This window comes from Tiliqua scincoides, chromosome 6, assembly GCF_035046505.1.
Source record: "Tiliqua scincoides isolate rTilSci1 chromosome 6, rTilSci1.hap2, whole genome shotgun sequence".
Taxonomy (NCBI): domain Eukaryota; kingdom Metazoa; phylum Chordata; class Lepidosauria; order Squamata; family Scincidae; genus Tiliqua; species Tiliqua scincoides.
The window spans coordinates 2,411,607-2,432,180 of record NC_089826.1 but is presented as its reverse complement, the minus strand read 5'-3'; the positions used below and the strand labels follow the sequence as shown (position 1 = coordinate 2,432,180).

Here is a 20,574-nt window from a genome sequence, read left to right as displayed (position 1 = left end):
TAAATTATGACCAGAAACTTCATATGTAAGCTTGTTTAAGGCTAGCTCTGCCATCTGTGTTCTGGTGAGCCAATGACATGAGTCTCCAACTAGTGGCATAGCTAGAGGGGGTTCAAGCACTAAGTCTTTCAGGGAGCCTCAATGCAGTGTGCAAGGGGCCCCTCCCCCCCAGGCAAGGGAGCAAAACAGAGGCAAATGCCAGAGAAGAGGCAAATGCCTCCATTTTGCTCCTACCGCCCTGGAATGGCTCCGAAAGGGAGGGGCCCCTTGCATGCTACGGTGAGGCTCCCTGCAAAACTTAGTGCTTTGCACCCCTTCCAGCTACACCAGTGTCTCCAGCCACCTTCTCATTTATCCTCCTGTCCCATGCTGCCAGACCCAGGGAAATTATGATCACCCTTCCTATGTGCGCTTGGTTTTCTTGCGCATCATGTGCTCCATTGAAAGGCCATTGTAACAGCAGCACAATGCAGTTCGGAAGCATTGTTGACATTACACACCCATTTGGCTTAGCTGTGCACCAACTTGAGCATTCATGTCCCTGGCCTTTTATAGCTCTGATGAAAACGTTGCCAATTTTGCTGCATGGTTGAGATACTCCTCCACAACAGCAAAAATGTGGGCTTTATGCTGGGGGGGATCACATTTGCAGCATCCCTTCCCACAAGAGATGGTTTTTCCTCTCTCTCTCTCTCTCTCTCTCTCTCACCCGCAGCCCCCTCAGAGTCACTGCCATGAAGGAACCTGAGCATATCCTGTAGTTGTAGCAGATCAGGAAAGAGCAGGCCTCGGGGGAAGGCAAGCTGCATATTAAAGAGGACAGTGGTTGCTTTAGTGCATATTCCTTTTTAGAAACAGCTCCCTCTGGAAGCTCCCACCTCCCTGATCCTTATTTAAACAGGCCATTTGCATTGAGATGGAATCTGCACCTCATTTTCAATTAAATGCACACTCCAGCATCAGGCAGCTTTTCTTGCAGTGAGGTCTGTTTGTGCAAAAGATTCGTCTTGAGGATATTTGCGTTGCAGGGGGCTCGAATTGCTTCTCACCCCCAGGCCCTTTTCATTTTTGCGTCAGACTATCTAGCACGTATTTCTCCTTTCTCTTGCTGCTTTGGCACCCTAACCTCCTGTTGCCCTCTTTCCTCCCCCTAACCTCCTCCCCCTAACCTCCCGCTCTTTCCCATGAGTGCTACCGGACAAGCAAGGATCATGTGATGACAGCACAATGCCACAGAACTCATCATATCTGACTGTGAAGACATCACAGAGCCAATTAAGAGGGAGGGCAGGAAGAATGGGTACTGTGGAGTGAGCTATGCGGTGAATGTTTTAGCCCTTGTTTGCAGCCCCCGGTCAAATCACCAAAACGGGGGCACATTTTTTCAGAAGATGCACCTCTTTGTAGAATGCCCTTCCCCATTTTGTTGCAACTTCCGTGAGAATCCCACTGTGCAGAAGCTTTTGCACTTTCTTGGGGGTCTGAGCACTGCAGCTACACCCCTCTCCCCAGTCTGGTCAACAGCCAATTAAGCTGATGGACAGCCAGGTATTAGAAAACCCAGTAGAGAATGATTCATGCTCAGTGGACTATAGCTGGAAATAAGTCACGAGGGTTGGTTTCCATGGTTTTCACCGGCAACTTGAACCGGCAAACCTGGACCCACACACGTGCAGAGGCTTTGGACTGTGGATCGATCTGAGGGAAGGCTGACTGGCAGCTGTTTATAGGGAACTTAATTTTAGCAACTGCTGAGCCCCAGATCGCTGCCTTCGCTGCAGAGGTGTTATTTACAAGGCTACCGCACCCTGGGACATATGTGCGGAAATTGCCTTGGGACTCCTTTTCTCCCGACGAGTTGCCACACATCTGGGGCAGAGATGTCAAGAAACTGGAATTAAACTGTGGCACTCCTTGCCTTAGGATGTTGTGATGGCACCTGGTAGAAGAAGAAAGAGCAGTTGAGGGCAAATGGGGCAATGGAGGTGGGTACCCACCTTCAATCTTCTGCCTGAAACAACCAGCTCAGCCAACCTGGTGGCTGGGCCAGCACTACTTGTGGGTTTCTGGGAGTCATAAGAACATTAAGTACATAAGAACAGCCCCACTGGATCAGGCCATAGGCCCATCTAGTCCAGCTTCCTGTATCTCACAGTGGCCCACCAAATGCCCCAGGGAGCACACCAGATAACAAGGGACCTCATCCTGGTGCCCTCCCTTGCATCTGACATGAACATAAGAACAGCCCCACTGGATCAGGCCATAGGCCCATCTAGTCCAGCTTCTTGTATCTCACAGAGGCCCACCAAATGCCCCAGGGAGCACACCAGACAACAAGAGACCTGCAAGGCTTCCTGGGAATTGTAGTTAAGAACATAAGAACAGCCCCACTGGATCAGGCCATAGGCCCATCTAGTCCAGCTTCCTGTATCTCACAGCGGCCCAACAAATGCCCCAGGGAGCACACCAGATAACAAGAGACCTCATCCTGGTGCCCTCCCTTGAATCTGACATGAACATAAGAACAGCCCCACTGGATCAGGCCATAGGCCCATCTAGTCCAGCTTCCTGTATCTCACAGCGGCCCACCAAATGCCCCGGAGAGCACACCAGATAACAAGAGACCTCATCCTGGTGCCCTCCCTGTCACCTGGTAGAGCACCAGAGCACCTGGTAGAGGCACTTGGTAGAGCACTCTCTGAAAAAGGGTTCTGAGCTAGATACAACACTTTCGTGTTGGGCTCTTGGTTCGTTCCTGCTTTCTTACGTATGCTCCTAGCTCTGTCTTCTCACACTCCAGGGCCTGAAAGGAAGCTCAGCCTTCTCCCCGTGAACCCCCCCCCCTTCTCAAACACACAGACACAGCATGTTTGTTTTATTTTTAAAATGTTCTCAATCTTAAATGTCACCCCATAGCCCAGCCTACGTCACAATTCACAAATGCATTTCACAGTTCAAGAATAATGTTCAGGCTGGAGAATGCCAGATTTAAAGGACGTACATTATCTTCAGAAGCCAAAGCTTTCTTCACCAATGTAAATGCCTTTCCATTCCCAGTGCCAGCAAAGCTTGTCATGCCTGGAAATGAGCGTCAGGGGCCAGCAATGTTCGCCGCCAAGGAATGGCGAGTGCTAGAAATCCTCTCACTCTTCTTCTGCTTGGATGCAGTCTGAGCCAGAGAGGACTTCTGGGCTTCTCCAACACATCTGCAACCCCTTTTTGTTTGGGCAATCGCTGGGCTGGACCAGGGCAGCAGCAGCAGCCCTTCATTTCAAGCATAAGGAGAGGAAGAGCCTCTTAATGTCTCCATTATCTCCACTCCACCACCACCCTTGACCTGCTGCCCTGGGGCACTCAGCAGTCCAGCAGGACAGCTGATGCCAGCAAAAGGTTGAGGCTCTTCACCCTGGACAGCCCATGTTTCTTGATACACACAGTTCCTGACTCTGCAGCCAAAACACTGACTTGAATCTCCAAATGGGAATAAGAAGCTCTGGTTCACTGGATGTTGTGGATTTAGAGATTGACACCTAGAGAGTGACAAGTTAAAACCTCCTCTAGGTGGGCATGATGGAGCAAGAGGGATAGAAGGAGATGAAGTGGGGAGGAGGGCTCCGTGCCAGCTACAGAGACACGAGGCTTCCGTCTTGGTCCAACAGGACTGAATTCACCGTGTGGAACAAAACACTTTTTTAACTACAGAGCCGTTCACCTCTCTCTAAGTTGGTTGTGACCCTGGAATAAATACTCTCTCAGTGTGCCCTCATTTCGTCCTCCCATAATGCAACTTACATGAGACACCAAAGATACCACGACCTTTTCAGAATCCCCTGTAGGGCTGGCATGTGTGGGGGTGAGAGAGAGAGAGAGAGATGTGCAGCGCCCAGCTCAATATTCAGTCCATATTTACAACTCCTCAGCAAAACTGCCCATCATGTGTTGCGTGGGAGCCAGGATGAAATATTCAGCGAGTCCGAGACTGTTCACTGGCCTGCCTTGTGCCTTCTGACTTACAGCAGTTCTTCTGTCTTTCCCCACTTGGCTAGCTAAGATCCTTTAAGTGACAGGGTCAGGCGCTGACCCGGAGACCCGCTGCTTGTGTGCAAGTGCTTTCCACTGAGCTGCGGCCGCACTCACGGCAGATGTGCGAGTCGGCTTCGAACCACCAGCTTCTTCACTGTAGGGCGAGCTTTAGTGCAGCGTATTCCTAAACCAACCGGGATATGACCATGCTGCTAAGGTCAAGTCAGAACCCAGCAATTTGATGTCGAAGGGGTTCTGGAAGGCCTCGGTCACAGGGAATAAGCAGCTAAGGCTTGCCGTTAAATAATCTCAGGATTTATTATCTCTCAAGATTACAAAGAAAAGCCTGTGGGGCTTCCTCCCCCCCACACACACACCCAGTCATTGCAGGGCTTCTGACTTGTCCCCCTTGGCTCTAGTGTCTAGCCTGCTTGGCTGTCAGGTGGGTGCCTTCTAGATATGGCGGGTGGGGAAGTACACCCCCATCCCCAATTTTGATCCAAAAGCTATTCTGTAGGAATAGTTAGTTCAGGCCTGATCTGTGAAATAGCCATGCTTGAGCGGTCTCAAATCTTTCCAATGTTTTTGACTTTGCTTGTTGTTGTTTTTTCCATTTGTAACCTGCTAGCCTGTTCAAGGGTCACTTAACATTTCCATCGGAAGCAGCACCGTTTGTCCAGCTCTTGCCTCTTCTTTCAGGGAGGTGATCCAGATCGACCAGTTCCTGAAGGAGACGGCGGCCCGTGAAGCCAATGCCAAAGTGCGCCTTCAGCAGTTCATCGAGGAACTTCTGGACCGGGCGGACCGGGCGGAGAAACAGCTTCAGATCATCAGCAGCAGTTGCGGGACAACCCCCAATTGCAGCCTGGGAAGGTGCAGCGTGCCGGGATCCAAAAGCACTGGAAGACCGGTACTGTTTGTCTTCCGGATGAGTGGGTCTCCAAGGGGGAGGCAGGTCTTCCTGGGGAGGCAAAGGCCAGGGGAAAGCTTTGGCTCCTTCCGCCCTCTTCCTATGGTGTGCCTTGAATTGACCACAGGCCAAAAGCACATAGGAAGAGTTTCACTGGTCCATCTATGAAAGCAGCCTCTTTCCACAGTAGATAGCCTGGTGCATCCAGGAAGTTCCCCAAGCTTGCCTGCTGCTGCACGTTCCCAGTTCCTGGAATACAAAGGAACATATAAGAACAGCCCCACTGGATCAGGCCATAGGCCCATCTAGTCCAGCTTCCTGTATCTCACAGCAGCCCACCAAATGCCCCAGGAAATTCAGGGCGTCCTGAAGTTATCTTGCAGGACCAAATGTATAGAGGCAGAATCTAAGCAAGGAAATCAATGGAGTCAAGAGCTTTCCTTCCCCCAGAAAACCATTTTTGTCCATCCATCCCCCCCACCCCCGCTTGCCCTTAAACAGACAGGAGCAAACATTGAGAGCCAAGCCCTCTGTTCATCCTTCTTGATAAAAGGAGGAAGCCTAAAGCATTGCCTCCCAAATGCTAAACTGCGGTGGTTGCTGGATTGGGACCATCCACACATTGCTAAGCTTTGTCACCCCTAAGTGATGTTGTCACTTTGTGCTCATCTCCTGTTTAGGGGTGGGGGAGATGATCCTGTCCCCCTTCCCAGTTCTCTTTTCCAATTGATGCTGTGAAACCTGAGCCCCAGTGAGCTCTTGGCAGTGGCATGCAAAAAAAAAAAACCCTTGCTGCATGTTGTTATCTGGGAATTGGGATCAAATGTGGGTCAGGTTAAAATCACTTCTAGTTTAAAGGGAGAGTGAAACGGAGAAGTTCTGCGGCAGGCATAAGTCTGGGAATTCAGGGCATCCATTGTATGCTACAAAATAGTGTGTGTGTGTGGAGGGGTTAATTTGCAGGGGTAAAGGACAGGGAAATGTTTAAACTACTTTCTGGCCTTCTGTCAGAAATGATCTCTCAACAGAGAGACAGGCACCCCTTCAATGTTCTCCCTCCTCCTCCCCAGTGGTTTCCCTTCATTTTTCTATATCTGACTGGGAGGAAAACAAATGGGAAGAGTTGCAGGGGGAAAAGGCAGCTGGGGGAGGGTTAAGCATAGTCCCTACCACTTCTGCACTTCAAGATAATGTCAGAACTGGTCTCAGCCACATCACATCTCAGTTCTAAATCTAGAGGACAGAACCAAGTTCGGTGTTGCAAGTCATCAATTCCGTGGCCCTTTCAAATGGTTGCAGAGTCTCTTGTTTCCCTCCTAACCCTAACCCTCCCCCAAGTATAAAACTGGAAAAACATTTTTTCCCATCTCTTTAGCACCTTCAGATTGTATACCTTAGTAGAGCAGAGCCTGCGTAGGCAAGATGATGGAGATCCACAAATGTATCTCACTGTAAAGGGAGACTTGTGTCAGAACTATGGCATGGGGGGTTATCTGTGCTGTTTTCCTGATGAAAATAATCCTATTGGTCCAACTGGGTGCAGGCTGAGTATGTGAGTCTCCCCTAATGGGGCAAAATGGCACAAAGGGAAAGGATTAAGTCTTTCCCCAACAATAGTCCCAGTCTGAACCTCCCCAGCTACTGTTTTGAAGAGGGGGACTAGACCATAACCTTGACTAGTTAGACCTGCAGTCATGTCCTATTGTAAATGGGAAGAAACAGAACTCAACTGCAATTTCCTATCCAGTGGACATGAAGGCATCTCTTGATCTCCATCCCTTTGTCTCAACAGAGGGACAGACACTCTGTTCCAGGGGCAACTGCACATGGCTCCTACGCCATTTCCAATCAGAGATCATCTTCCAGCACCGGGTAAGAACTTCTGTCACATGCTGGCCTTGCACCTCTGTCCACATCGCTCTCCCATCACCCATTCCTCACAACCATTTAGAAGCATCTCTGAGATGCAAGATGCCTGTCCCAGAAGAAAAAGAAAATAGACAGGGGCCCATCTAAACAAATTATTTATTCTGAAATATTTGCAAGCTCTGGCTTGTTATGGGAACCTGGTTAAGAGTTCAGCTGCTGGGAAAAAAATATCTGAGCCCATTGGTCACACAGGATCAGAATATAAGTGGCTAAGAAAAGGTATCAAATAGCCTACGTCAGGGGTGTCCAAAGTTTTTGGCAGGAGGGCCACATCATCTCTCTGACACTGTGTCAGGGGCCGGGGGGGGGGGAAGAATTAATTTACATTTAAAATTTGAATAAATTTACATAAGTTTACATAAATGAGTATATTAAAGATGAACTTATATGAATGAATGAAGGCCCTATAAAAGGCCTTGCACAAAGCAAGGCTGGCCTTTCCTTTGGTGCCACTGCTGCATCACAGATGTGAAACAGCAAGCAATGGAGGGAGCCCTCGTCACACAGCTCATGCGAAAGGTCGAACAGTTGGCCGTCATGCTGAGAGCAGCTGCATCGGGCCAGTGTGGGCACCAACAAATCTCAGGAGGGCCAGAGGCTCATTGGAGACTGGGGGCTCCCTGAGGGCCCCATTGAGAGGCCTCGAGGGCCGCAAGTGGCCCCAGGGCCGGGGTTTGGGCACCCCTGGCGTAGGTGATGCTGAGTGCAAAATTCAGTATCTGGAGAATCTCACCTTTCATTCTTGGTACTTAAGGCTGCAACATTGGCATAGACTGCTGTAAACTGCATAGTAGAGACTTATGCTTTGTGGTTCAGTGCAAAATTGGGGTTCTCATGATACTTTTTCCCCATCTCAAAATACACACAGCCCTTCCTGCTTATTTGTTCCCACTTCCTGACTCTGTTGTAAACTGTCTGAAATTTGGGGGCCATGCTCTATATATTGTGGGGGGGGGGGGGAGTTGTGAAGCTCTTAATGAAATCTGTAAGGCCTTCAATTTCCCGGACTCCCCTCTCCATTATAACCAGATTGTGCTTTCAGAAGACCTCTCAAATGTAGACTAAGGGGACTGTCCTGCTAAGGAAAGGGCCCAGGGCATCTAAGAACATCCTGCCCTGCTGGATCAGACAATCTAGCCCAGCAGTCTGTTTCCTGCTGTGAGCGCTGTGGTAGGACTTGGTGTGTGGATGAGTTGTGACCAGAGACTATTTCAGGGGAACTTCCAGGTCCCACTTCACCCAGCTTGGCTTCTCTCTCTGCAGGGCGTCCAGCCGCGCCAAGGCCGTCTCCCAGAGCTCTGGCTGTTATGACAGTGACAGCCCTGAGCTGTACCACGGGGATGAGAGCACCGATGGACACCACTACCACAGCGGACAGAGCCGGGGCTCGGACGGGGGCTTTGAGCGAGCTGGGGGCGTGCGCAACGCGGTCCTGCGCAGGCAGGCAATTCAGAACTGGCAGCGCCGGCCGTACCGCAACAGCACGGAGGGGGAGGAGGGAGACATCTCAGACGTGGGCTCCAGAACCACGGAGTCGGAGGCGGAAGTGTGGGAGCCAGAGGCGAGGGTCTCGCAGGAGGCGCAGCAGGTCAACTTCTCCAGGCCCGGAAACAGCGCCAGGCTACCTGGTGAGTCCCTTCCTGAGGAAGCGCATAGAGGGGTTGGGGAGGGGGAGAGACTTTCTCATGCCTTTCAGTCCTGGGAGAGGAGAGTGCCTTTGCTTGAGCAAAATCAAGTTGTGGAGATGATGATGGAACCGGGTCTCAGCTCTCATGGATCCCTGTAGTCGGTAAGGAGTTGCCTCTGTTACCATGGTGATGAAGAACGGTGCCTATCCCCGTAGCATGGGCACAAGCGCCAGGGACTAGAGAAACCATCTGCCTGACCAAGAAGAAGGCCTGGCTTTTTGCAGGAAGCCCCTGAAAATGGAGGCACTGAAATTAGGCTCATTGGCATCCTCCAGAAGGGATTCAAGGGCTGGACTCCTGCCCGTGAGTCGAGCACCTTGGGACTACCTGAGGCTCACCTGCCGGAAACTGTGAGTGCTGAGGCTTCAGAATCCTGTGCAAGCACAGAAGGAAATACAGGTGTACACCAAACCTTGTGATCAGCAGGCAGTGTGAAGCTCCTGGACTGGCTGGGAATGACCTGAAATCATAACTGTTAGTGGCCTGACATCTTTCCTTTGTCTGGTCAGCAGAACAGGATCTCCTTCCCTCCAATTAGAGCCCCTGCCCTCAGTCCAGCTACAGCCCCCCAGTCAGTCTGGCCATGTCACACGTGCCTCGGCCACATTCAGCCTAGAGGGCTGCATTGTCTGGGGCATCCCTGAGGAATGTCTGCAAATTTCAGCAGGGGTGAGATGCAGCACTTGGGGCCTGCTGCTTTGGGCCCTTTACCCCAATTGGCTGCTGCTGCTCCATCTCCAAACCCTCTGCAACCCTAGCAAGCCTGGGTCCCAGGCACATTTGGGAGTGCTCCCCCCTCCACACCCCTAGACAGGCAGATGAAGCTGCCTTCTCCTGGGTCAGGCCACTGGCTCTTTTGCTCAGCATTGTCTGCACCAGCTCTCCAGACACAGAGGGCCTTTCCCAAACCTGCCTGGCAATTCCCAGCATTGAACCGGAAGCCAGTGGTGTAGCTAGAGGGGTTGCAAAGCACTAGGTTTTGTAGGGAGCCTCACCGCAGCATGCAAGCAGCCCCTCCCCTTAGGAGCTATGACGGCAGGAGCAGCAAAATAGAGGCATTTGCCTTGATTTTGCTCCCCCTGCCCAGAATGGCTCCGAAGGGGAGAGGCCATTTCCATCCTGCAGTGAGGCTCCCTGCAAAACAGAGTGCTTTTTACCCCCTCTAGTTATGCCACTGCTGGAACCATCTGCAGGAGCTCTGCCCCTGGGCCCCTCTCCCCCAAGTTCCTGGCAGTCGGTTTATTCACCGGAGGCAGGGGTGGCATGATGTGATACGCAACATGATGCTATGTCAGGCCTACCACCTCTTCACTACCAAAAACCCAAAGCCTTTATCATGTTCCTTGCACACTGCTGTGAAATGCTGCGCACTAATGGTTGGCAACCTTCAGTCTTGAAAGACTATGGTATAAGCCTACAGCACCCGGTATTCCCAGGCGGTCTCCCATCCAAGTACTAACCAGGCCTGACCCTGCTTAGCTTCCCAGATCATGGTATAAGCCTACAGCACCCGAGATTCCCAGGCGGTCTCCCATCCAAGTACTAACCAGGCCTGACCCTGCTTAGCTTCCCAGATCATGGTATAAGCCTACAGCACCCGGTATTCCCAGGCGGTCTCCCATCCAAGTACTAACCAGGCCTGACCCTGCTTAGCTTCCCAGATCATGGTCTAAGCCTACAGCACCTGCTATTCCCAGGCGGTCTCCCATCCAAGTACTAACCAGGCCTGACCCTGCTTAGCTTCCCAGATCATGGTATAAGCCTACAGCACCCAGTATTCCCAAGCAGTCTCCCATCCAAGTACTAACCAGGCCTGACCCTGCTTAGCTTCCCAGATCATGGTATAAGCCTACAGCACCCAGTATTCCCAAGCAGTCTCCCATCCAAGTACTAACCAGGCCCGACCCTGCTTAGCTTCTGAGATCAGACAAGATTGGGCATGTGCAGGGTAACAGTCACTAATGCTCTGTAAATGAAAGTGGAAGCCTTGTGCTTCTGAGCTTCATAGCAGTGCACAAGGAGTACAGTAAGGAAAGGAATGGTCTTAATTTCGTTTTCATTTTTTGCTTTCATTTTCATTTTTTGCTGACTTAGGGCATAATCCTAGCCAGGTCTACTCAGAAGTAAGTTCTATTGTGTTCAGTGGGACTTACTTCCAGGGAAATGAGGATAGGATTACAGCCTTATTTATTGTGAGCTACACTGCGGGCTTGCATGGGTGGAAGGGCGCAATAAAATAGCTGAATAAATTATTATCTGCTGACTGTATATCCCATCTTTCAAAAATACTCTGCTCAGTGCAGCTAACAGAATAAAAGTCACTCAAGCAAGACACTGAAAGCACAAACAGTTCATTAATTTAAAACATCTGCACATTGTGCAGGCCACAGCAGCAGACAAAAACAAGATTAAAAGCCATCTGTATTCCTGCTAGAAAAGAGAGAGTCACTGGCCAAAAGACCATCAGCAGTGTGGACAGGAAAGGTCCTTTGGGCAGGTCACTCCACCAGAAGGAACCTGTCACTTGTGCTCCGCCTCCCCATTCTGGAGCCACCCTCTGGTGCCCCGAGCTGGAAAACTCCTCAGCTGTGCACTCCAATTGTCCATAATTACCAGAGATATTCCCCGTATTCTGGTCTTTGTCCCTGCTCTGTCACTGTCACCATTTAAGCTGATAGAGAGATTCTAGAGATGACTTTTTTGACCAGCAATGTTACAGATATACTTTTGAATTCTCCAGGTGTCTGCTCCCTCCCTGGATCTCTGGAAGCAAGATCACGGAAGGGTGGGTGTGCAGGAATGTGCTGCCCAGTGCGCAAGCATGTCAGGGCACACACGTGTACACAGAATTCCTGCCTCTCTCCTGTGTCCACCTCCTGCCACTGCCCCTCATAGCCACCACTAAGGTAGCAAACCGTGTCAGAGATGTCAGACATACAGCCAGTCTGGAATCACTGCAGCCAGATCCGTGTTGGGCTTGGTCAGTCTGTTCTAAAGGAAATGCTGAGGTCAGTTGACTTTTCCCCTGACTTCAGAAACCTTTGCCCAAGTGGCTCTTGCAGGACAGTCAGTGAACGGAGAGGACTGCTAGTGGAGAAGAACCTTACATTCTATTGTGGGAGTGATCCAGACTGGGACCTGGGTGGGCCCAAAGAGTTAAAAGCTTCCCTAACAAACCTGGTAGAACATAAGAACAGCCCCACTGGATCAGGCCATAGGCCCATCTAGTCCAGCTTCCTGTATCTCACAGCGGCCCACCAAATGCCCCAGGGAGCACACCAGATAACAAGAGACCTCATCCTGGCGCCCTCCCTTGCATCTGGATTCAGGATGCAGGATGGATGGTAGGATTCAGCAAGTGCTCAACGTTAACACTGAGTAGATGATTTGCAGTGAGATCCTATGCATGACTATTGAAAAATAAGCCCCACTTTGTTCACTGTGGAGGGCCGCAGCTTTGCCGCCCAATCTTATCCCCCACCAGCACTGATGATGCAGCCCTGCTGAAGGAGCAGCTCGTACACTGCATCCATCAGTGGTGGGTAACAATCTGCCAGAGGTAAATAAAAATATGTTCTCCTTATCTCTGCATAAGTCTCCTGGAGATCTATGGGTCTCCTCAGATCCATGCCAGCTATGTAGCTAGTGTGAGGAGAAAAAAGGGTAGGGTGGGTTGGAAAAGAGGGGATAGAAACCTGCCACGCTCTGGCGCCACAGAGATCCAGGCCCTCCCTCGCCCTGCCTGACACCAAACTTCCCCTGCCCTTCCCCTCTCCGCCCACTGCACACCTTCTCCACCAGCCTCTGGGAGATGCTGGGACATGTGCCATACCTCTTGCAATTTGTGGCAGTGTTTTCTGGGTAAAGCACACAACTAGCTTTTGTGCCGCCATAAAGGGCCTTGTGCTGCTGGAACAGGAGTTCCAGCAGCACAAGGTCCAGATAGGATTTGGCCCTTAGTCTCACACAAGGGCCTATTTTTAACTTGTTCAGTGCTGAGCAGTCACGTGTCTTTCCCTGATCTTTGATGTCACAGGCAGGTCTGATGGTGGGAAGGGGGTCAGACCCGAGAGGGGCAGCCCAGCCCGCTCCAATGAGGTCATCAGCCCCGAGATCCTCAAGATGCGTGCAGCTCTCTTCTGCATCTTCACATACCTCGACACCAAGACTCTGCTCAGGGCTGCCGAAGTTTGCAAGGACTGGAAATTTGTGGCCCGGCATCCCGCTGTGTGGACCCGGGTGATGCTGGAGAATGCCAGGGTCTCCTCTAAGGTAAGAACGAGCGCTCAGAGCAGCCACAAAACCTGTGATATTCCCTGGGGCTGGAGGATGGGGTTTCCCCCGATCAGCAAAAAAAAATGGTCAGACCTGCTTCCTTCTGCCGTGGAGGAGCCCACTTGAAGGTGGGCACCACTGAGCAGAAGGAACAGGGGGAGGGGCATCCAGATTGCGAAGCCATCAAAACACTTGGCAGCTTCTTCATGATCTGGCTGCCCCTGTTGCCTTCTGCATAGTGGGAGCCCCCTTCAAGGGGCACCCAAGGCAGATGTCCGTACCTGTCACATTCTAGATACATCACTGCAAGGAATTGAACATGAACATCTGCCAACTACTACAGGCCAAATGACTGGTAACAGGCCTAGTCCTCAGTCATCAGATGGCGCCCCAGTCAAGGAATGCCTTCAACAGGCCTTCCCATGCGTTCAGTTTCAGAACACCTTGATGCATGATTTTCTTGCCGTCGTATAAAACAATAAATGCACAAAGATCTGTAGATCTGTGTTTAAGGAAAGGGGAATACATGTTTTTGGCATCCTTCAGTCTTGGAAGACTATGGTATCACGCTCTGAATGGTGGTTCTGGAACAGAGTGTGCTCTCCAGTGCGCGAAGCCTGGGTAGAGTAGATATGGAGGATAGACTGTTTCCCATGCAGCAAATCCCCCCTCTCCACATCGCTGGAATGGTCCAATGGAAAGGCAGAAGCCAATACGGTTGGTTCCAGCGGCGTCGCAGGAGTTGCCAGAACGTGACTGTGTTCAGCCATGAACTGCCTCAGGGACTCCGGCTCCTGATTTTGCCTCGAGGTTGACTCCTGAAGCCTCTTCCATAACGATGTAGCCACAAGGCAGTGGAGGTTTGGGATCAGAGTTTTCCTTCTCTCAGATGAGCTGCCTTCCCAGGCTAAAGAGTCCCATCTACCTAGGGAATACATGAAGCTGCCTTATTCTGAAACAAAACAGGGGTCCGTCTCAGTCAGTCAGCCCACCTGTTTGTTTGCTTGCTGGATTTTTAGCTCACCTTTCTCCCAGGAAGGGTACCCAAAGCTGTTTACAACATTTAACAAAAACAGTAAAACTGGAGAAGCCCTATGGATTGTAATAATTAATCATCAGTCTACCCAGTTAACAATCATCCCCTTCCTGGAGAGGCCCCCAGGGCAGGAATCTGGGCCACGTGTACACAAAGCCTGCGATGGAGCTAAGGCCACTTCAATGTTTATTTTTGCCACCTATAGGCAAGTAAAGACAAGGGTGTTCCTTTTCACGTCTCACTCTTTGCTTTCAGGTCAAAAGGCTTCTGGTTCCCACACTGACGGCTCTTCTTCCTTTTCCTTCCACAGTTCCTGGTCATGCTGTCCCAGTGGTGCACCCAGACACACTCCCTCACCCTCCAGAATCTCAAGCCCCGACAGCGGGGGAAGAAGGAGACCAAGGAGGACTACATGAAAAGCACGCGGTGAGTGAGAGCAGACCCAGGCGGAGTGGCCAGAGACAGCAGCCACCGTGGGTCTATGCCACAGTCCACTGTTTCCATGCTCATGGACTCCTCCAAAGAGCTACAGCTTGGGGTGAGGGTGGAGGAGTTCTTTCTCATTCCTTTTCCAGAACTGGAGGAAACAGCTAATAAAGAATTGGATCAAACTGCTTTAAGGATGCAGCCTTAAAGAGCCACAGGCTTTTAAAAACGTCGTATTCATCTGCACAGAGATGTTCAGTTTGAATCTCACTGTGGCACCAGGCTTGCTGGGCAGGTCTCAGGCAAGCCAGCCCACTCGTCTCTCAGCCTCAAACCCCCCCCCCCCAAATCTTCAGTCCAGGAATAATCTTGCTGTCCCACCTCACTGGGCTATGGTAAGGATTCACGAGATTGTGAGTGTGAAGCTTTTTAAGCACACCCCCAGAATCACATTGGAGAACCTGCCATCTGTCCTGTGCTCGCCAATCCTGAATGCTGTGGACAGAGTAACCTCTGAAAAATGAAATGGTACAAACATGATACAAGTTTATTACGTTAGGGGGTTGTGACATTTCTCTTCTCCCCTACATTTGGTGCCTTCTCTTAGAGGCTGCCTGGAAGCTGGGCTGGAGTCCTTGTTGAAGGCCACTGGGAGTAACCTCTTGATCCTCCGGATCTCTCACTGCCCCAACATCTTGACGGATCGCTCCCTCTGGCTGGCCAGCTGCTACTGCCGAGCGCTCCAAGCCGTCACCTACAGGTAAGTGAGTGAACAGGTGCTTCACCCAACCTGGAAGTTTGCCATTTGTGGGAAACCCCAAAGTTTTGTACTGACAGATCTGGCTCAAGCCCAGCTACTTAATCACTAATTTACACAGGTTGTGGAATTCATTTTTTCTTGGCACAAATCTTGCAACCCCAACACAGGATACTGCACTAAAAATAAAAAGAAATGTGTTTTTACACGTGGCCTCTGATATAGGCAGAGTAGCCACCTTTTTTTTCCTGGCTCTGCTCCTGTGCCTTCAATAGCAGTTGGACACACTTGAAACGTTAACAAGTGAGGCTTTTCCTGGTAGAGAGAGAAGTGATGGGAGAAGCTCTGCCTGCTATGATTCTTTGTGTTAGGCGGATTTCAATATATAGTTTTCCGGGGAAAGAGTCTTTTAAAAAAATACATTTAAAGTGTTTGGTTCAGCAGTGGGTTATGTGTTGAATCTCGATCCCGGACTCTGGCTGCCTCAGCACAGGTGTTGATAAGGTAACAGGTTTGGCGTCCAAGATATAGACAAGTTCCAAGCAGGGTGTTCAATGCAGGCCTGCGGTGGGGCTACTCCTAATTCAAGAGGACAGAGGGATAAGGATGTCTGGAGGTGGGGCTGTACTGCAGGGGGCAGTGCCTGGTTATTTCACAACACCTGAATACAGCACGTGCAAGAGAGTGGGAGGATAAACCAGAAAGTAGAGAAAAATAAAGGCACTGTCAGAAGGGCCTGGCTGCTGGATCAGATCAAAGGCCAGCATTCTGCTTCCCACAGTGACAAATCAAATGCCCACAAGGGAACCCACATGTAGCCATCATAACCGGTAGCCACAGCCAGGCCTGTACCCCTCCCTCTGCACGCAGATGTTCAACAAATACGTAGACAAAGTGGGGATAAAGAGGTGGCAAGAGCACACCAGCAAGTGGCTCCCTTGACCTACTGAGCCTTGACCCTATTGGGCTCCTCATTAGGGCTACTTTCCTATACATTGTATAGGGCAGAAGGTTTTATCAAGAATTCCGTGGCTCCCTGGCTGGTTTCCACAGCTTCCTGGGGAGACACGGCTCACAGTTTGGGAACAACTGAGAATGTTGATCTGTACATGTGTACTGTGACACGTTAAGTTCAATGTACACACAGCAGGACATACAATCTCTGCTGTGTTTGAGGGGCTAGTCCCCAGGTTCACTTTCAGAATGAACATGTTTATCATCATTCACCAAAACCAAAGAGCTCTGAACTTGCATGCCACATCATAACTGAATGGCCCTTTCCCTCTGTCTTGAGTCTGCATTCAGTTAATGCCATTGGACAGTTTTTATTATTCATATAGGACTGGAGAAAGACTTTGCCGACTCACTTTCTTTGCCCCATGCAGGCAATTTTACTTTCAGTCCCTATCCTAATAATAACCCATAACGTTCCTTTTTCATGGCCTGAGATTTTGTTTTCTGGTATGGAGAATGGTTGGGAAAACCTCCCCCTTGCAGGCTGAAGAGGTGGACCCAAGTACAGGGTTTGGCCCCTGCGACTCCTGCAGACTGCCCACCAAGATGCTTGACCATGTCACAGTCCATTTGGGCCAAGTGCTTTGTAGAGTGTCCTGAAAAAACTGAAGAGGTGGACACTAATAATGACCATTTTCTCTTCTTCCAGTCTGGGGGAGTGACAGGCAAACAAAGGGGGGGCTATTGGCAAGCGCCGGTGCTGTGTTTTTTGGCAGGGCTGCCACAGCAGAGCGGTTGCGCCTGCTGACTAGGGGGCGGCACAATTGTCCCCATGTCACGACTGCTGTGCCAAACCTTGTAATTAGCCCAGCTTGAATCGACTGGTGAGATTGTCTGAGATTAGGAGGCTGGGCTGGGGAAGAAGACATCTGGGATCCGCCAAGAAGCCGTGGGCTGCGCGTTGCAGAACACTCTGGCAAGCTCGGGCTGCTTTCAAAGAGCCTTTGCAAGCCAACATTGCCCCACTTAGCAGAAAAGCCCCCTGCCCCCAGGGAAACCAAGAAGGCCTGGTCTACACATGCAGCAAGACGGTGTGGGGGGCCAGAAAAGAGATCTTGGCTGGCCCAGTAACACTGTCACCCCAACATTCAGAAGCCACTGTTCATGAAAGCAAATCTTAGGAAAAGGATTGTGGCAAGACTGCCAGGGTCACAGCATACTTACAGAAATCTGTTTGCTGCCACTCTTGAACCCCGACAGACAGTACTGTTTAGCCCAGGGGTGCTCAATAGGTGGATCGCGATCTACCAGTAGATCGCGAGGCAAAATGAGTAGATCGCGGAGTGCCGACCCCCCCCCCTTTCAGGTGCCTCTGGGAGGAAACGCCGGGAGTAAGGCCCATTGTACTCAATGGGACTTACTCCCAGGTAAGTGTGGCTAGGATTGCAGCCTCACAGCCTAATCCTAGGCATGTCTACTCAGGAGTAAGTCCTGTTATACTCAGTGGGGCTCAAGGTACACCAACATACATTGTACACATAAATGTTATATGTTATGATGGCGCGAACATTGTAAAAAAAACTCTGGTAGATCTCCGGGCCTTGCTGGGTTTCAAAGTAGCTCTTGAGCCAAAAAAGTGTGAGCACCCCTGGTTTAGCCCATCTCAAGAAGGGTATTATAGAGCTGGAAGGGGTATCGAACAAAGGAGGCAACCAAAATGACATAAGAAGAGTCTGGCTGGATCAGGCCCCCATCTAGCCCAGCTTCCTGTATCTCACAGTGGCCCACTAGGAGGAGAGAGAGAGCAGGGAAAAGGTGGGGAGGGGGCCAATCTGGGTGGGGGAAGAAGAAAGAGGAGGGTCATTAGAATTGCACCATCAGTGAACTGTGCTCTGATCTGGCAGGGGTCTTCCTAGTTACCTCTTGGGTTCTATCAAATCAAATATGCCTTATGTTTCATTTCAATTCATCCTCAGAATTGGGATATTAATCTTCCATATGTTTCCCAGATGGAGGTGACTCTCCTTGGATTACAGAACTCTATTTTTGATTTTTTTGTTTCCTCCACAAACCCCAAATTTGCTCATTTGCACCCATTCAGTCTGATTTATTTGATGAGGTGTGGGAAAAAATGGGGGGAGGGGAGAACTTGAGATGGGATTATGATGTTGTCAAGTTTAGTTTCTGCTAAGAGAAATTAGCAAGCAGAACTAGCCAAGAGCCTCTTGCAAATCAAGGGCTCGGGGGTGCAATGGGACATGCTCATTCCCCACCCCCACCCCTAATTTAAAGCAGTAATAATAAAAGGTAGGGATGGAAGGGTGGCCAGGAAAAAGGGTGGCCATTTCAAGTGGAGGCCAGGGACGCAGTGCGAGACATCCCTTCATTCTGCCAAGAGACAGAACCTTTTGTCAGGAGGAGAGGAGGAGCCGTGGAGCACAGACAGTGACAGATGACAGCACAATCTCCTCTCCTTTACCCACACACTTTTGCCGAGCAGATTGTGTTGAAAAGTGCCAGCCTGGCATCTGCTGTGTGCTGCTGCATTCCCTCCCCTCCCCCGCCCCGTTCCTTTCCAGCCTGGAAATCTCAACCTTAACGGCTTCTTACCAGGACACCAAGTCCTGCTCAAGCTCAAATGGGGGGTCACTGGTTTGCACCACAGCTCTTCTTGTGGTCCTCATTCCCCATTTCACAGTATTTGAGCAGCAGGGCTTTGATTCCCCACCTACCCACCAGGGAGGGCAGCATTCTAGCAGGACAAGAAGCAGGTTTCCGGGCCAGGCTGCTGAGATGGCAGGTAGCTAGAGCTGGACTCCAGAGGCCTGCAGCTTGCCCAAACTCCAGCAGCCCATGATGGCAAGCGAAGGCAAGTGAAGGAGCGCAGTCAGACATGGAAGGCCTCACCCTATTGGATGTACGTTGTTGTCTCTTCTGGTAGGGCCTTGGCTCAGACTCATCATAGTCCATATCTCTAGATCCCAGGGTGATTGCAGGGGTTTTGGGGCTGGGGGGTTATAGCCAGTCAGGCTTATGAGTTTCCCAAATTTTGCACACACCCCGGTGGAGCAGTTTGTTGAGCAAATATCCCAGAGTCCCGTCCCCCCTCCCCAGGTTGTGCCCCAGGTCATAGTTACAATGACCTATGGGGAAGACCTCCACCCACAGCCCATAGAAGCCACTGTGGGGCCCACACTGAGCTGCAAGTATCCTGGCTGCTCAGCCAGGGTCATGGTTCAGTTGGTGGGACAGGACAAACCTAACTGGGATGCACATTTAGAGCGATAGCCCCAATCAGCTCAGAGAAGCCTGCATGAGCATCACAATGGAGATGGGGAGGGAGGTCCAGATTTTTTTTATTTTTCACATTTTTGTACCGCCCTTCCTCCAAAGAGCTCAGGGCGGTGTACACAACTGCTCCCCTCCTTCTTGTCCTCACAACAACCCTGTGAGGTAGGTGAGGCTGAGAGAAAGTGACTGGCCCAAGGTCACCCAGGAAGCTTCATGGCTAAGGGGGGATTTGAACCTGGATCGTCCAGGTCTAGGTCCGCCACCCAAACCACTACACCACCCTGGCTCTCAGATGTTCCAAGCGTATCCATGTTAGTGACACACTTGGAAGGCTATGAATGCCGCTGGTCAGAGTGGGCAAGATCAGCCTGGGCACAAGTCTGCCTTGATGCAAAGCAGCTTCATGTGTTTGCATCTCTCCCTTGTGCTCTCCCCCTCCCTCCCTCCCTCTTTCTCCCCATCTACCCTGAATATGTGAGTTTACCTGAGCTGCTTGGCAGTTCTCTAACTTGTCACTGTGACTCATGTGTTTTAATTAAGGCCAAGCCAAAACCGGTCCGGGAGCCTTGGCAGGCGGCTTTTGCGGAGATGTACGAGCATTTCAGATAATACGATTCTGCTTATTTTAGGCTCCTCTCAAGCGTGAAACTGGGTCAATCAGAATTTGAAAAACACCAGCTTATTTTTAAGGAGTGGGGTTGGGCGGCTCAGGCAAATTCATACCCCCCTCCTCCAGCCCCAACAGGACCAACCTGGAAAACCAAGCGGCACCCTGACTTGCAGTGAATCCAATAGGCTCACCATTCACTAATCAATTCCATTTGCCTGCTACTTAGAATGAAAGGGAATCTAAGCATCAACTCATATATTCTGATCCCCATCCCCGGTAATTTGCTGTCCTAATTTTGTCCCTGTTTTGGTCATTCTTTGGGATTTTGCTTGGTCTTCAGGATCTCTAGAGGCGCATCTTGTAGTGGATGCCTTTGCTCTCTAGTGCACATGGATGCTCATGAATACTCAGGCACCATTCACAATGCCCAGCCTGCTATTTCATCCACGACAGCCATTCATGTACATTTTTGACCCCTTGATAACTAACTGGGGGACAATGATGGCTTGTTAGAATATACCTGTACTCAGCAGAACAGAGACCCACTTGGCTTGTAAACGAGTTGGGGACAGACCACTGCAAAGGAGTGGAATTTAACAAGTGCACTATTCTTCAGGATGTCTAATAGTGGAGGTGGGGGTGAGAATTGGGGTGTTGCAAAAACATCTCTATTTT

General features: G+C 50.6%; 1 protein-coding gene across 1 annotated transcript in view; it reads left to right on the top strand.

Moving 5' to 3' along the window:
- Nucleotides 1-20,574, top strand: part of FBXO41 (F-box protein 41) — a 35,745-nt gene that overhangs the window by 5,603 nt on the left and 9,568 nt on the right. Inside the window, exons 2-7 of the mRNA XM_066632739.1 lie at nucleotides 4,723-4,933; nucleotides 6,726-6,805; nucleotides 8,126-8,490; nucleotides 12,587-12,822; nucleotides 14,172-14,287; nucleotides 14,895-15,047. Of these exons, the coding sequence (XP_066488836.1) occupies nucleotides 4,723-4,933; nucleotides 6,726-6,805; nucleotides 8,126-8,490; nucleotides 12,587-12,822; nucleotides 14,172-14,287; nucleotides 14,895-15,047 (1,161 nt within the window). The remainder of the gene's footprint in view (nucleotides 1-4,722; nucleotides 4,934-6,725; nucleotides 6,806-8,125; nucleotides 8,491-12,586; nucleotides 12,823-14,171; nucleotides 14,288-14,894; nucleotides 15,048-20,574) is intronic.